This window comes from Schistocerca cancellata, chromosome 10 (assembly GCF_023864275.1).
Source record: "Schistocerca cancellata isolate TAMUIC-IGC-003103 chromosome 10, iqSchCanc2.1, whole genome shotgun sequence".
Taxonomy (NCBI): Eukaryota; Metazoa; Arthropoda; class Insecta; order Orthoptera; family Acrididae; genus Schistocerca; species Schistocerca cancellata.
Genome location: NC_064635.1, coordinates 190,954,761 through 190,970,049, shown reverse-complemented (window position 1 = coordinate 190,970,049; position 15,289 = coordinate 190,954,761). Strand labels below are relative to the sequence as shown.

At 44.2% G+C, this 15,289-nt stretch overlaps 1 protein-coding gene across 1 annotated transcript in view; it reads right to left on the bottom strand.

Annotated features, from left to right (window-relative positions):
- The window catches only part of LOC126106240 (AT-rich interactive domain-containing protein 1B-like), a 173,006-nt gene extending 166,632 nt beyond the window's left edge, over positions 1-6,374 (bottom strand). The window contains exon 1 of the mRNA XM_049912467.1: positions 6,279-6,374. Coding sequence (XP_049768424.1) covers positions 6,279-6,374 — 96 coding nt within the window. The remainder of the gene's footprint in view (positions 1-6,278) is intronic.
- Between the last annotated feature and the right edge of the window lie 8,915 nt (positions 6,375-15,289).

Sequence of the window (15,289 nt, the reverse complement as noted above, 5' to 3'; positions counted from 1 at the left end):
AGCACGAAGCCATCGCAAAACTGTACGATGTTAAAGTAAAGCACGATTTCCATTTATTTTGTCGTTATTGATCTGTTGAATCTAATCTGCCGTTGTTTTCCACAACATCCAGAGCAGCTAAGAAGTGACTTCGCAGAATTTTTAATTTATTAACTACTTTACCCAACTTGTTTTCTAAATTCCAGACAATCGCACAAAGTTTTCAACAGAAGTTGTAGAGAATTTAATTTTGAAAAAATGATGGTAGTAACGTTAACTGATACCCTATGAATGTGTCAGATAATCTGGTTTTATTAATACCACAGCACACGTGAATTCATGTTAAACCGCAAAAACAATGCTCATTGTTAAGGAAGTTGTACAGTGTACATAAAATTTCACAATACATTCACAATAAATGTTCAAAAATGTCTCCACCGGGTTCAATGCATTTAGCTGCACGTGTTTGTTGCTCGTTTCAGTTTTCTTTGTTTCTCTGGATATTGTGGAAAACTACCGCAGATAAACGACTGGGACATGTTTAATTAGATTCACCAGACCAACAACAACAAAATAAATGGAAATTGTGCTTTACTTCAACCTAGTACAGTTTTGCGATGTCTGCATATTAGCGAAGTTGCTAAATTTCGGGCAAAATCTTATATTAGCCGTAACTCCGAAACCAAACATTTGCAGACCTATGTTTGTATGAACTTTTTTCTTTAGTTTTACCTGTAGAATAGCATATCAAAATATTTGCATACATTCGTGAATCACCCTGTGTAACAGCTGGACACAGAATGTGACAGCGTTACTCCGTTATGGGATAATGATGCGCTCTATAAATCGCACAATAAGATGATATTTGTAGACATTGTTTTCTAATTTTATAATAAGTTACATAAATCTGTATTATCTGGGAAACTTCTTGACTGCGTGGATATGATAACTCATTTCCCAATTTACTTCAAGACTCTACTGAGCAGTTTATTTATTTGACAGGCGTACAAGTTAAGAAACAGATAGTAGTCTATTAGATATCCGAGTTTCTTCCGATATTCCAGACAATCAGGTCCAACCAGTATCAAAGTACCAAATCGCTCACAACAATCCGAAGAATTGACAATGCATTTTTTCACGAGACGTTCTTGAATAAATGCTTCACCCTCTTTCTTCCGCGTCATATTTGTATATTTGATCTCAAGCTTTCAACGACTTCTTCCGTCAGCATCGTTAGAAGATGACGACTGAGCAAGTCGTCGAATGATTGAGACTGAATACGAATCTGATGCGGCTAAAACTCTATGAAGCATTTATTCAGAATCACGTGCTGTCCGAAAATTCTTTAACCATCTACATAAAAAAGCAATCTCTTTAACGGAAATTTCGTCAGTTCCTAAACTAAAAAACACAAGTACCTACCAGTACCTCCATGGAAAGGAAGCTAGAAGTAGCAGAAATGAAGAAGAAACAAAGAGAATGAAAGGGAGCGTGTTTTTCTGAGCAGACAGAAAAGAATAAAAAGAAAATCAGAGGTACTGAGGGAATACCGAAGCCATCGGATGTTTTCGGCATTTGTGATGACGACGACGATGATGATTGCGACGACGACTTTACTGGCGTATCGAAATCTCTACCTACACGTAGTAAATGTAAATGTCGTGTGACGAGGGCCTCCCGTCGGGTAGACCGTTCGCCTGGTGCAAGTCTTTCGATTCGACGCCACTTCGGTGACTTGCGCGTCGATAGGGATGAAATGATGATGATAAGGACATCACAACACCCAGTCCCTGAGCGGAAAAAATCTCCGACCCAGCCGGGAATCGAACCCGGGCCCTTAGGATTAACAGCCTGTCGCGCTGACCACTCACCTACCATGGACGGACATCTACACGTCGTGAAGAAGCCAGTGAGTTATGGTGCACCCGTGGAGGAATGGGTCAAACCAAAAAGAAATGTGATATACTTGTATTGCGTGCTTTGCTTGGAAATATGCTGTTTTTACCGCATTTTAAAGCCCAACAACAATGTGAGCTCTGATGATCCAAGAAATGACCGTCCTACAAATTGTTGAAATGTGAAATTGTAAGTGGTTACATATTCTGTGCTACAAATGAAATACATTTTAATATTTTAATTTCCTAAAAGAAATTAGTAGGTAGTGGAAATGGTGACTATTTTGTGTCTATAACCCTACACGTAAACGGCTAAGATCACACAGTATCGTTTGCATGCTGCCTATTTAGCGGTTTAGAGAGGCAAAAAAACCTTGATTCTTCCGTTTTTCACGTAGCCAATTATTGACTGAATTTAAGAATTTAAAATAAAGTCATAACCCACTGACTGCTACGGTCGCAGGTTCGAATCCTGCCTCGGGCATGGGTGTGTGTGATGTCCTTAGGTTAGTTAGGTTTAAGTAGTTCTAAGTTCTAGGGGACTTATGACCCAAGATGTTGAGTCCCATAGTGCTCAGAGCCATTTGAACCATTTGAACCATAACCCACTCATTAAGACATGTAATCTTACGTTAAAAGTTTAAACACAGTAAGTCAAGTGTTAATCCGTGATTTGTTATGAGGTAACGCAGCTCGCGGCACGCAAGCTACACAGATTGCCCGCCACGGCAGCTGCGCGGTTAATGCGACAAAGTACCAAGCAAGGCGGGTCTCGGGTTCAATTCCCGGCCGGATCGGAGATTTTCCCCGCTCGGTTAGAAAGTTTTTCTCGCTGACACTCCTACACAACATAATAAAAGCAAACAAAAAAATTATCGTTTACCACGTTTTCGTTGCTTATGCAGCAAAATTTCAGCACAAGGCATGGCCTTTTAATTTATTACTTCTTCACCACTAACTCTATTTGCAACACATCTTGCTGGCAGTATCGACATATAAAAATTGAATGAACCTGCAAAATTTTGTGTCTGTACAACACGTAGTTCAGGGGATACGACGTAATAAACATAGAAGTGCTTGAAAACCTAGTTTTTGTTAAAACGGAGCGCAAATTTCTCAGATGATATTCATCCAGTTTTTGATAGGCAGCGACCTACAGCTAACAATTAACTTCACCACACCCCATTGTCGATTCCTTATAGTATAAAACTCCAGTGTATAAAAATGCTTTGAACGGCTGATTACTTTATACAAGAGTTAATGTGTTAAATATTTGGCGTTAATTGAAAAAAAGTACGGAATTCTGGTTCTGACTTTTTCGTTAGTCAACAAATGAATAATCCGAAAGAAATAAAACCTACGTAACTAGGATTTTGCGTTTTCAACAGAAAAGCTTTTACATCCTAGACGTCAAATATTTAAAACATTGCCTCATTTACAAAGTAATCAGACATTTTGTAGGTACGAGTTCGATTCCTTAAGGAAATGGGGGTGATGGAGATTACTGGTTTAATATAAGCTTTCCTTCTGAATCTCACAATTCCCCTATCACTACGAGTAATTACTCTATGACGTGGGTAAGAGTTCTCAATCGTATCTTTCTGATATTTGCAGTTAAGCTCCATTGTACGAACTTTTGCAGATCCGTACGCCAATCGGTCGCATTAGAACCCTATAGGATCACTTCGTTGTTCCTCTGTCTTTCTGTCGTCCGGTTTACAAAATCATTTTTATAAGGAACGGGTAGACGTATTAAGTTGAAATTTATGCCACACATTAATGTCTACAGTCCCTTGACGATGTAAAAATGACAAGCTTTCAACTCAGTGCAATCAAAAGATACAGCCCTTTATGTCACATGTTTTGATACTCGCAAACTCACTCATGAAGACCTGCAGCAGCGGTTTCCAATCTGTGGATAATTACCCGATGAAGGGTGAAAAGAAATTTTCTGAGGGGTGGAAATAAAAGTGTTCGACTGCATTTTGGTCATGAAACTAACTGTTTTTAAAATACCATTACTATTATTACTATTTCATAAGACTGTAATACTGATTAAATAAGTTAGCAATAATTACATTTATTTTTCAAATACTACCATTAGTTTCGGACAGAGTATGGTGTAGGTTACAACTTGTGAAACGAAATTATGAGCAACATCTTCCTCACATAGTTCATTCACTATACATGTACTGAGTATTTTTTACCATGTTTCTATGACAGTGAAAGCGAGACATGCACGTAATAAATGCTTAAATCTCTCATGAAAATACTCTCTCCGAGTTGTAGGTAGTTCCCGCAATAAATCAGGAACTGACTCATCGATTACATCCCAAGAGAGGATTGAACAATTTAACACCAGAATACAACGGTTCCAGCGTAGTAGCTACTGGACACAATATTATTATTATTATTATTATTATTATTATTAGTGACAGTGGGCAGACACGAATCATTGGCAGCCTGAAGCCTTCCAAGTTCTGACTGTTCAGATGTAAGGAGTCGCGCAATAAACTGATTTAAAAGCAGTACGGACAAGTATAGTACACACAATTGGTTGATTGTAAATGGGGGTGCATGATGCGTATGGAAGCAAGAGTCGCTAGGGAACGGATTGGTACAGAGGAAATTTTGTTTGTAGTAAGTCTCTAATCTCAATGTAAGTAATTAGCTTCCTTTTGTGAAAAGCAGTTGTAGATGGTACTCGCGGTGCTCTGAGAATTGCTGCATAATTCTATAAAAATGATTTTTAGAAGTAAGCAGTACCACCTGTCTCATTGATTCATTAGTTCATGATTTAATAAAATGCCTGGAAAAACTGAATATTTATCCTCCGTCATTTAAAAAATAAAAGTATTCAAAGAATGATATTTTTCGCTCTTAAGTTTAGTTATACGATAATAATGATAGCAGCGATGAGTCGGTGGGTAGAGGGGGTAGGGGGTAGGAGTAACGAGCTAATATCTCACGGCACTCAGGGGTAATGGTGCCAGAAAGGTTGGGGACCACTGATCTAAGGGTACTTCCTGTGGACCTAGAATCATGAAATTTGCCTAGAAACAAGGGTTCACATTACAACCAAAGGAAAAAACCGCTAATTTGTTATTACAACATACGAAAAAGAGTTTTTGTTATTTGTTATCAAACTTTCTGCCCGTCCGTGTGTTAAGCCCCCTTTTTCTCAGCAACATGTGGACGTACCAAGTTGAAATTTATGTCTCTTGATAAGTCCTATGGTCCGTTGGCAGTATAACAAACATTAGTTCCTAAGTCAATTTGACCATTTACGTCACAAACTCAGCTCATTAACACATATAGAGTGCTTCCATTTGACGAAGAATCATAAAATTTGGCAAGAAGAAAGCTTTAACATAGCAAGCAAAGGGAAAAAATAAAAAATTATGAATTTGTAATGACATCACCGAAAAGAAAATATTTCTTTTGTCATTGTTATCCGGTTTCAAACTTGAAATTGAGATTCTCAAAAGTCTTGGAATCCTTGGACCGATATCTTGCCAGCATCAATCTCGATAACAGGAAAAAAATAAAAAAAAATCGTCCAGATCTTCAATTCCCGCAATGCATGAACTGACAATAGGCCTACATACCGTACAAACAAATTTGTACAGAACCCTCAGTGCGCATCTGGATAACTTTTTCAAAATTTAAAGCGATTTAGTACAATAAAAGTAGAGAAACTACAACAATCTTACATGTAGATGGTTTTATGTCTCGAGGTAATAATTTCCGATCAAATATGCACTCTTCCCCCCTCCCTTCCCCTAAAGGACAAAAAATATTATTTTGTGATGCGTTCGCCGTAATGATGTTCACTGGACCGCTTCTAAACAGAAAAGACACCACAGAAACTGTTTAATGTTGATAACTACCACGAAGATGACGAAGCTCAAGTTTTCGGGAGAAAAGCTAAGAAGAATGAACCAGCAAGACGGTATAGTTACCTGCGAGGTTCGCGCTGCCCAACAATGCATCCACAGTCGTCACACGCAGTGTCACGGAAGGCTGAGCAGCGGGCTCCCGAACTATATGACGAGGTCAGGCGCTGACAAACGCAACTCGTTTACAACCACTTGCGATGACACGTGACAATCTATCGTGTAAATATTTCCTCTCACGTTTCATAGCCACTTTCGTGATGATCGCAGGTGTAGCGTGGCGATCGAAATATAATTACCACTAATGTTTATCCCATTCTACTGTCATTATTCGCAGAGCGTACGGTACGTTTCCACCCAATCAAGCGCGCACACGACTTTTTTTTTGTCCACGGAATGGCGAGCCGGTACTGGAAGATGGCACGCAGCAAATTTTCGTCGCGCGAAGAAAAGGCGGTGAGAGTAAATTGGCGAGCAAACGCGCTTAATACTATTTTCGGCCACGCGCCCGCGTCTGCTTGCGGAATGTCCCGACCGACCGCCGCCGCTCTCGGACGTCCACTGCGGGGGCGGCGGAGGCGGTGGTGGGGGTGGCAGCCCCCATACCCCTCCCCACAGCGCGGAAAGCCGTGTGCTGCGGTGCGATGCCGGGTGCAAAAGCGATCTCTTATCCTCCGGCGGGCAAAACACTACTTAACACGGCGGCGGCTCCGTTTCGGCCCGCAAACAGACCCGCCACATTTTCCGAATATAGCACGCTCGCGTCTTCTGCCTCGCACTGCCGGCTGGACCCAGCAGGAGGGGGGGGGGGGGGGCGGTCGGAGGAGGTAGCGACGCAGGCAACCGACGGCGCGTAACGCAATTAATAAACGGAGCAAGGCCAAACCAGCCGTTGTTGATTGCCTTACGCAATTACCACAGATCTCTGTTCCCCTCCGTCTCCCCTCCACCGTCCCGTCAAGCAGCCAGATGAGGGAGGGCAAAAAAATAAAAAAGGAGGAGTACGAGAGAACTGATGAGCTACACTTTGTACTCAACCCGCGCCCCTCTCCGCCCCCACATTTCTTTACTTCCTTTCCTTTCCTTCTCCACCCCCCCTGCCTCCCACCCCTCTCTCGACACTCCCTCCCTCCACCAACCACATCAAAAACATTATTACTGAGAAACAGATTTCCGATATAATCGATCCGCTAAGCTAAAGACAGGTAATTACCGTCAAACACGGAGGAGAATGAAGCAGAAATGGTTGTAACTAACCTGATTAGATGTCCACTCCTTTTCTATCTCCTCTGTTTCTCTCTCTCTCTCTCGCTCAGTGTGATTGAGAAGCCGGGTGAGAAAGGGAGAGAGAGCGAATGTTGTAGTTTCACTCCCCACTCTTCTTCTTTTTTTATCTCCTGCAGAGGCGTGGCGGCGAACGAAATTACGGAAAATTTGGTTACGGAAATCTCGTTGATTTTCCGCGTTATTCCGTACCACGGTGGGCGCAGCCGAGGTCAGGGAACACGACAGCGTAGATCAGCTCTTACGCTCTTGTTTACGAGTTCGACAGTTACTTCGACGCCTGCTGCACTTCACTCACACGTCGGTACATTTCGTCCAAGTTTTCTTCTGTAAGCGTCCGTCAGTTGCTCTGGCGTCCGGCGCGGGTCAATGACTCGCTAAGTGCCACATAGTAGGCCTGCTCAACGGCTTTATGCTTGACATAAGAGTGCGTCGCTATTTAAACATAACTGCCTATTTTTCAAGCTCGTGCGGGTAAGACTCAGTACCTGGAAATCAAGATAGCACACGCATGCGAGTGAAAACGGGGCCGGCACAGTTCCACAGAGGCCCAGGTTTGTTCCTCCAGCGTCGGGGTAAACAGGATCCCCCGCAGTCGGTCAGGAAAACTCTTTAAGCGAAGAGAATTGTCTGGGCGCCGGTGATTAGAGGCGTAGCCGGGAGATGAGCAGGTCTCCCCCGCTGCCGCCGCTGGCGCTGATCTCGTTAAGGCGCCGTCGACGTCGGTGTTGCGGTGGTCGCGGCGCTCGCCGGCCACTTTTTTACGCAAAGCGGGCGCAGCCGGTCGGCGCGCAGCAGAAGGTCGCCGGCCGTGCTCACACAACAGCGAGCGGGCGCGCCGTAACGAAAAGTGACTAACCGAATTAGACTCAGATATATACTATAAGGGGTTTTATACACTGCCAGAAAGGGAGACGAGCGTCCGCCCAGTTCCGCCCCCACCACGCGCGCTGTTTGTCTGCGCAGCCCCCCCACCATCGCCCCCTCCCGGACCCCACCACTTCCGCCTGCGACGCTGGCGTCGTCTTCCGCATTCCCCGCACCGGCCGCTCGGCGCTGTGCAACAATTTGAACTGCGCGGCGCGGCCCCCACCACGCCAGTCTCTCCCACTTACTCACAGAGCCACGCCGCCGATTGGCGGACTGCGGCCAATAGCGTTCCGCGCGCTAGCAGTTGTCATCGGACGATTCCACGCCGCCGGTGGGTGGGAGCCAGTCTTTCCCCTCTCCGCGCGGCATCCCCACCCCTCCGCTCTCACCCAATCCCGAGCGCGCGCTCGCGAGAAGAAATGGCGCGTTACCATGACAACGTCTCGTGTCGTCCCGGCGCTTCGGTGGGGGAGACGCAGGCACGCTCGGAACATGCGTGCTGGCGAAGAGTGCCGAGCAAAATGGCGCCCGAACAAGCTGCTATGACGCTCGCTCGCCGTGAAGGAAGGAGAATCGTTTCTACGAACTGTGTTCATACATCTCCGGCGACAGTGTTTCCCTCTTGTATCCCGTGTGTGACTGAAGCCTGTGCCGACACATTTGCCACTTCGAATCTAGTGTTTATTCTGTGACAAAAATATTCGATCGCTACCATTCGCTGCTTTGTTTCATTTTCCGGTACAATAAAATATAATTTCAATAACAAATTTCGTCCGTCACAGATCATATTCGGATTGTGCTGCAGAATAAAGTATTTTCAAAACAAGCTTAAAACGTCTCCAGTACAAACGAGATTGTCGTTTTTTCCATTTCATTTCCTTAATTCGGAAACCATCACAACTGGAATGGATTTTTGTGTTAATAACCTGTTACTTAGTTGAACTTTTTTAATTACTATTAAAACTGTATGACACAGTACCGATGCTCAACAACAATATTTATTTTATAGTTCGTTGTAAACTGGCTTTCGGTATTGTACGACACCGTCAGACCACTTACGTCTAAAGACTGTTTTTCAGAAGGTGTGTGACCTCTTACACGATGTATCTTTGAGCGTATTTAATCTTCCCTGTGATTTTTGTATAGGTGTATAGTTATAAAAGGAAAAACAATCTTTATCTAGCTATAAATTCTCGCTGTTTTGTGGACTATCTATTTAATGTTGTCTGAGGATGCACTGCTAAGTGGAAGCCGGTTCAGAACGAATTATAAAATTAATTTTACAGTGCGTTTCAGTTTTTAATATGTCTATGTTCCTCCACGTACCGACTGCATATTCTACGAATGTTTGATTGCTTCCAGTGAATACATTTACAATAATGTCGTTTTAAACAGTTGTTCAGTGTTGTCAGTTCGTGCTCTAGAGCACAATTCACTGCAGATCCCTATAATTTAATTCAAAATAGCACCCTTTAAAGTAAAAGGAAGTAAAAATGAGCATACTGTCATTGTTTGAGAATATCTGCAATCAGGTGAACAACAAATTGTATTGTCTGTCTAGATCGCACGTATTTGCAAAATCAGTGTACGATTTTGGTTTCGCCAAACCATCTTCAAATCCTAGTACGTCGACTAAACATATTTACGCCCATCAGTATATTGCACTATGACGTAGTCTGTAGGGCCATATTTACGTAACAAATCGATTAGTTATTCTTGTAACCGACATGCTCAGATGCGCTATGTAGGTGCACAATGAATGTTGTTGCAAAGGAAGCTACGAACATCAACAGTCTGATTCACGTCATAGTGTTGCAACTAAGAAAAGCGTAAAGATTATGATGTAAAGGCACAACCTAAATTTCTGTTCACCAACGAACTATAAACTAAACTGTTTAATAAACACGAAACTGGAACTAAACCAGGTCATAAACTCTTTACCGCAACGAAAGTTAACAAGAGAAGCTGTACTTAATTACTGATTTATTTGTTCACTGCCAGGACACTTTGAAAAACTGTTACAAAGATCACTGTCATTTACTGACACTGCGATTAGCTGATGTTGGCTGTTACGATTTTCAAGTGCATCATCCTATGTGCTATGCGTGACTTTACATCGTGATCCTTTATGGCAGCATACAAATGCACATGTATTATTTTAATACGAAACCACTGAGAGCAACACGCTGTTAGTCATTCATAAACGTTTTAAAATAACATTGTTGCCTTAATGGCGTACATACAGGGTGTTTCAAAAATGACCGGTATATTTGAAACGGCAATAAAAACTAAACGAGCAGCGATAGAAATACACCGTTTGTTGCAATATGCTTGGGACAACAGTACATTTTCAGGCGGACAAACTTTCGAAATTACAGTAGTTACAATTTTCAACAACAGATGGCGCTGCAAGTGATGTGAAAGATATAGAAGACAACGCAGTCTGTGGGTGCGCCATTCTGTACGTCGTCTTTCTGCTATAAGCGTGTGCTGTTCACAACGTGCAAGTGTGCTGTGGACAACATGGTTTATTCCTTAGAACAGAGGATTTTTCTGGTGTTGGAATTCCGCTGCCTAGAACACAGTTTGTTGCAACAAGACGAAGTTTTCAACGGAGGTTTAATGTAACCAAAGGACCGAAAAGCGATACAATAAAGGATCTGTTTGAAAATTTTCAACGGACTGGGAACGTGACGGATGAACGTGCTGGAAAGGTAGGGCGACCGCGTACGGCAACCACAGAGGGCAACGCACAGCTAGTGCAGCAGGTGATCCAACAACGGCCTCGGGTTTCCGTTCGCCGTGTTGCAGCTGCGGTCCAAATGACGCCAACGTCCACGTACCGTCTCGTGCGCCAGGGTTTACACCTCTATCCATACAAAATTCAAACGCGGCAACCCCTCAGCGCCGCTACCATTGCTGCACGAGAGACATTCGCTAACGATATAGTGCACAGGATTGATGACGGCGATATGCATGTGGGCAGCATTTGGTTTACTGACGAAGCTTATTTTTCCCTGGACGGCTTCGTCAATAAACAGAACTGGCGCATATGGGGAACCGAAAAGCCCCATGTTGCAGTCCCATCGTCCCTGCATCCTCAAAAAGTACTGGTCTGGGCCGCCATTTCTTCCAAAGGAATCATTGGCCCATTTTTCAGATCCGAAACGATTACTGCATCACGCTATCTGGACATTCTTCGTGAATTTGTGGCGGTACAAACTGCCTTAGACGACACTGCGAACACCTCGTGGTTTATGCAAGATGGTGCCCGGCCTCATCGCACGGCCGACGTCTTTAATTTCCTGAATGAATATTTCGATGATCGTGTGATTGCTTTGGGCTATCCGAAACATACAGGAGGCGGCGTGGATTGGCCTCCCTATTCGCCAGACATGACCCCCTGTGACTTCTTTCTGTGGGGACACTTGAAAGACCAGGTGTACCGCCAGAATCCAGAAACAATTGAACAGCTGAAGCAGTACATCTCATCTGCATGTGAAGCCATTCCGCCAGACACGTTGTCAAAGGTTTCGGGTAATTTCATTCAGAGACTACGCCATATTATTGCTACGCATGGTGGATATGTGGAAAATATCGTACTATAGAGTTTCCCAGACCGCAGCGCCATCTGTTGTTGACAATTGTAACTACTGTAATTTCGAAAGTTTGTCTGCCTGAAAATGTACTGTTGTCCCAAGCATATTGCAACAAACGGTGTATTTCTATCGCTGCTCGTTTAGTTTTTATTGCCGTTTCAAATATACCGGTCATTTTTGAAACACCCTGTAAGTAAACATAAAAGCTGACTTAGGCCCTAAGCACGCCACTACGGCGATAGGCCTAATGCTATTTTCAAAGCGTCCACGAATAACTTAAAAGGCCTTGTTCTCGGTCAGGCTTACCTCAGGAGTTTTGTGTCAAAAGGACAGATGTACATTTGTATGTACCCATAAAAGATGAGGGTGTAAATTTATGAGTACAGGAGTAAGTTATGCACTTTCATATGGCAAACAGCTGAAATAAGCTGAGCGTGCTATAAATGACAAGTGGTTGTGCGAAGTGTCCCACATAAAACCAGTACGTTTCATGCCCGAGGTTCAACAATGAACTAACTGAAACAGAATAGTTAATAGTAATGTTAAAAGCATGTCGTTTCCTGCTTATACGGAAGTGGTGGCCATCGGCATAGCTGACTTGGTGTGATGGCGTTACCAGCAACACGCTGTAAGTCTACAGGCGTGATGTCGTTAATTTCTCTAATAATGTTCCGTGTAAGATTGCCTATTGTTCGAGGATTGTCAGCATACTCTTTGCTTCTTAGTGTGCCCCATAAACAAAAATCACACGACGTTAAGTCCGAGGACCCTGACGGTCAGACAAATCAGGCTTCAAGGAACGTGGGCCATACTTCGGCTGGACTGTAAGCGATTGCTCCCTCTTGTTGAAATGCTGCATACAGCTGCTCTGCATTTGTTAAGCGTGCACAGAAAGAGTCAAATATCTCTAGATATCTGGCACTGTTTAAGGAGTAACTGGAAAAATATGGGGTCAATAATGCGCATACCGGACAACGCACACCACAAACGCTGAGTGGAGATGTTCTTGATGCAGAATATGTGGGTTGTCCTGCGACCAGCATCTGCAATTCCGTGAGTTTTCATAACCTGAGAAGTGGAACCAGACGTCACCTAACGTGAAGTAAAGCAAACGGTCCAAGCAACTGTTAGTAATTTACGTTAACAGCCAGTTACAATAATGAATTATTTTTCCGGATCCTCAGATTTCAACTCTTGCGCCATACTCACACTATGAGTGAAGTGTTGGCAGAAGTGCCAACACCTTGTAACTAGAGGAGGCCGAAATGCACGCTAAGCTCACGCAGGATGGCGTGAGGTCTGGAACAGGTTAATGTAATTTAATGTAGCAAATAAAGCACGGAGTTGAAGTAATACTTAACTTTATTCCACAATTGGAGAACATAGGTCTTGACTATACATAAGTACAATCTCCATCAATTGGTAATGGCGTCTTGCTAGGTCGTAGCAACAGACGTAGCTGAAGGCTATCCTAACTATCGTCTCGGCAAATGACAGCGTATTTGTCAGTGAACCATTGCTCGCTAAGTCGGCTATACAACTGGGGCGAGTGCTAGTACGTTTCTCTACACCTGCCGTGTGGCGGCGCTCGGTCTGCAATTACTGACAGTGGCGACACGCGGGTCCGACGTATACTACCGGACCGCGGCCGATTTAAAAGCTACCACCTACCAAGTGCGGTGTCTGGCGGTGACACCACAATAAGGTTTTAATTTCATACCTTTTAGTACACGATGTACGAGATACATCAACCTGCTGTGTTAACCTCCTTACCTGCTTGCGGGGTCTTCGCGTAATGTCCGAGCGAATTCTGTCAACAGTTTCGGAAGTCTTCACCGTCTGTCGCCTTTTCCTCTATAGGATTCTGCAGCCCTCCACTTCTTGTACAGGTCCTGAATAGTGCTGGTCGTGGAGGGCTTACTACCAGGATTCTTCGCTTGAAACATTTCTTTACATTCCTTGGTGGATCCTGTTTGTATGTAACACTCCACAATATCAATTCGCTCTTCTAATGCACACTGTCCCATTTCTGTAACAACTCAACAATACTAGCTTCTCACAACAGAAGCGCCGGCCGCGGTGGTCTAGCGGTTCTAGGCGCTCAGTCCGGAACCGCGCGACTGCTACGGTCGCAGGTTCGAATCCTGCCTCGGGCATGGTTGTGTGTGATGTCCTTAGTTAGGTTTAAGTAGTTCTAAGTTCTAGGGGACTGATGACCATGGATGTTAAGTCCCATAGAGCTCAGAGCCATTTGAACCATCACAACTGAAGCACGAAAACACACCACTCAACATAATGCAGTGCAGTCAGCCACTTCACAAGCAATTCCACTAGAGATGATTACGCATGTGGGACACCGTGTATAGGATTCAGTCAGAGAACTGGTGGACGGAGAGGGGGGGTGGGGAAGAATGCAATTGTCTTTCAATAAATTTGTGGCCGTCACAATACACCTACTAAAGAGGCTGCCTAGACAACGTTTGTCCGTTCTTCTCTGGAGTATTGCTGTGCGGTGTGGGACCCTGAACAGGTAGGACTAAAGGACGACATTGCAAAAGTTCAAAGGAAGACAGCTCAGTATGTACGAGGGCGAGATTGCTATAGGTGAGTACCTAAAGAAAATGTGTAATGAAATCCTCGGAGACTGCAATCAATAGTTTATTTTAAGTGTAACTTGAACATTACCTTTTGCATTTCACTATAATAGACACATAAATCACTAATATTCATTGTTATGAAATACACACATCAAAAAAAGTTTTCATCGCCCGGTTCCCATAACTCCTGGAGATAGACGTTGACTGTGGATATTGTATGACAGACACAGTCCCTTTGACTGTTCAGAGATGTCACTAAACCCGACCAAAGATGTAAAGAAACCTTGCATGAGCAGCGCCTATTAGACGGAGGGGGTCCGACAGCCGATCAGTTCCAGTTATTCCACCAGGAAGGAGGTACACGGCTCGTGTTGTCTTTAGTTCAACCATGCCTACCTAGACGGTGAATACCGCGGTTCGTTCGCGTCCGCATTGTTACTTTGTGCCAGGAAGAGCTCTCAACAAGGGAAGTGTCCAGGCGTCTCTGAGTGAACCAAAGCGATGTTGTTCGGACACGCAGCAGATACAGAGAGACAGGAACTGTCGATGACATGCCTCGCTCAGGCCGCCGAAGGGCTCTTACTACAGTGGATGACCGCTAACTACGGATTATGGCCAAGAGGAACCCTGACAGCAACGCAACCGTGTTGAATAATGCTTTTCTTGCAGCCACAGGACGTCGTGTTACAACTCAAACTGTGCGCAATAGGCTGCATGATGCGCAACTTCACTCCCGCCGTCCATGGCGAGGTCCATCTCTGCAACCACGACACCATGCAGTGCGCTACAGATGGCCCCAACAACATGCCGAACGGACCGCTCAGGATTTGCATCACGTTCTCTTCACCGATGAGTGTCGCATATGCCTTCAATCAGAGAAACGTCGGAGACGTGTTTGGGAGTAACCCGGACAGGCTGAAAGTTTAGACACACTGTAGAGTGAGTGCAACAAGTTGGAGGGTCCCTGATCTTTTGGGATGGCGTTATAAGGGACGACGTACGCCGCTGGTGGTCATGGAAGGCGCTGTAACGGTTGTACGATACGTGAATGCCATCCTTCGACCGATAGTGCAATCATATCGGAAGCATAATGACGAGGCATTCGTCTTCATGGACGACAATTCGCACCCCCATCGTACACATCATGTGACTGACTTCCTTCAGGATAA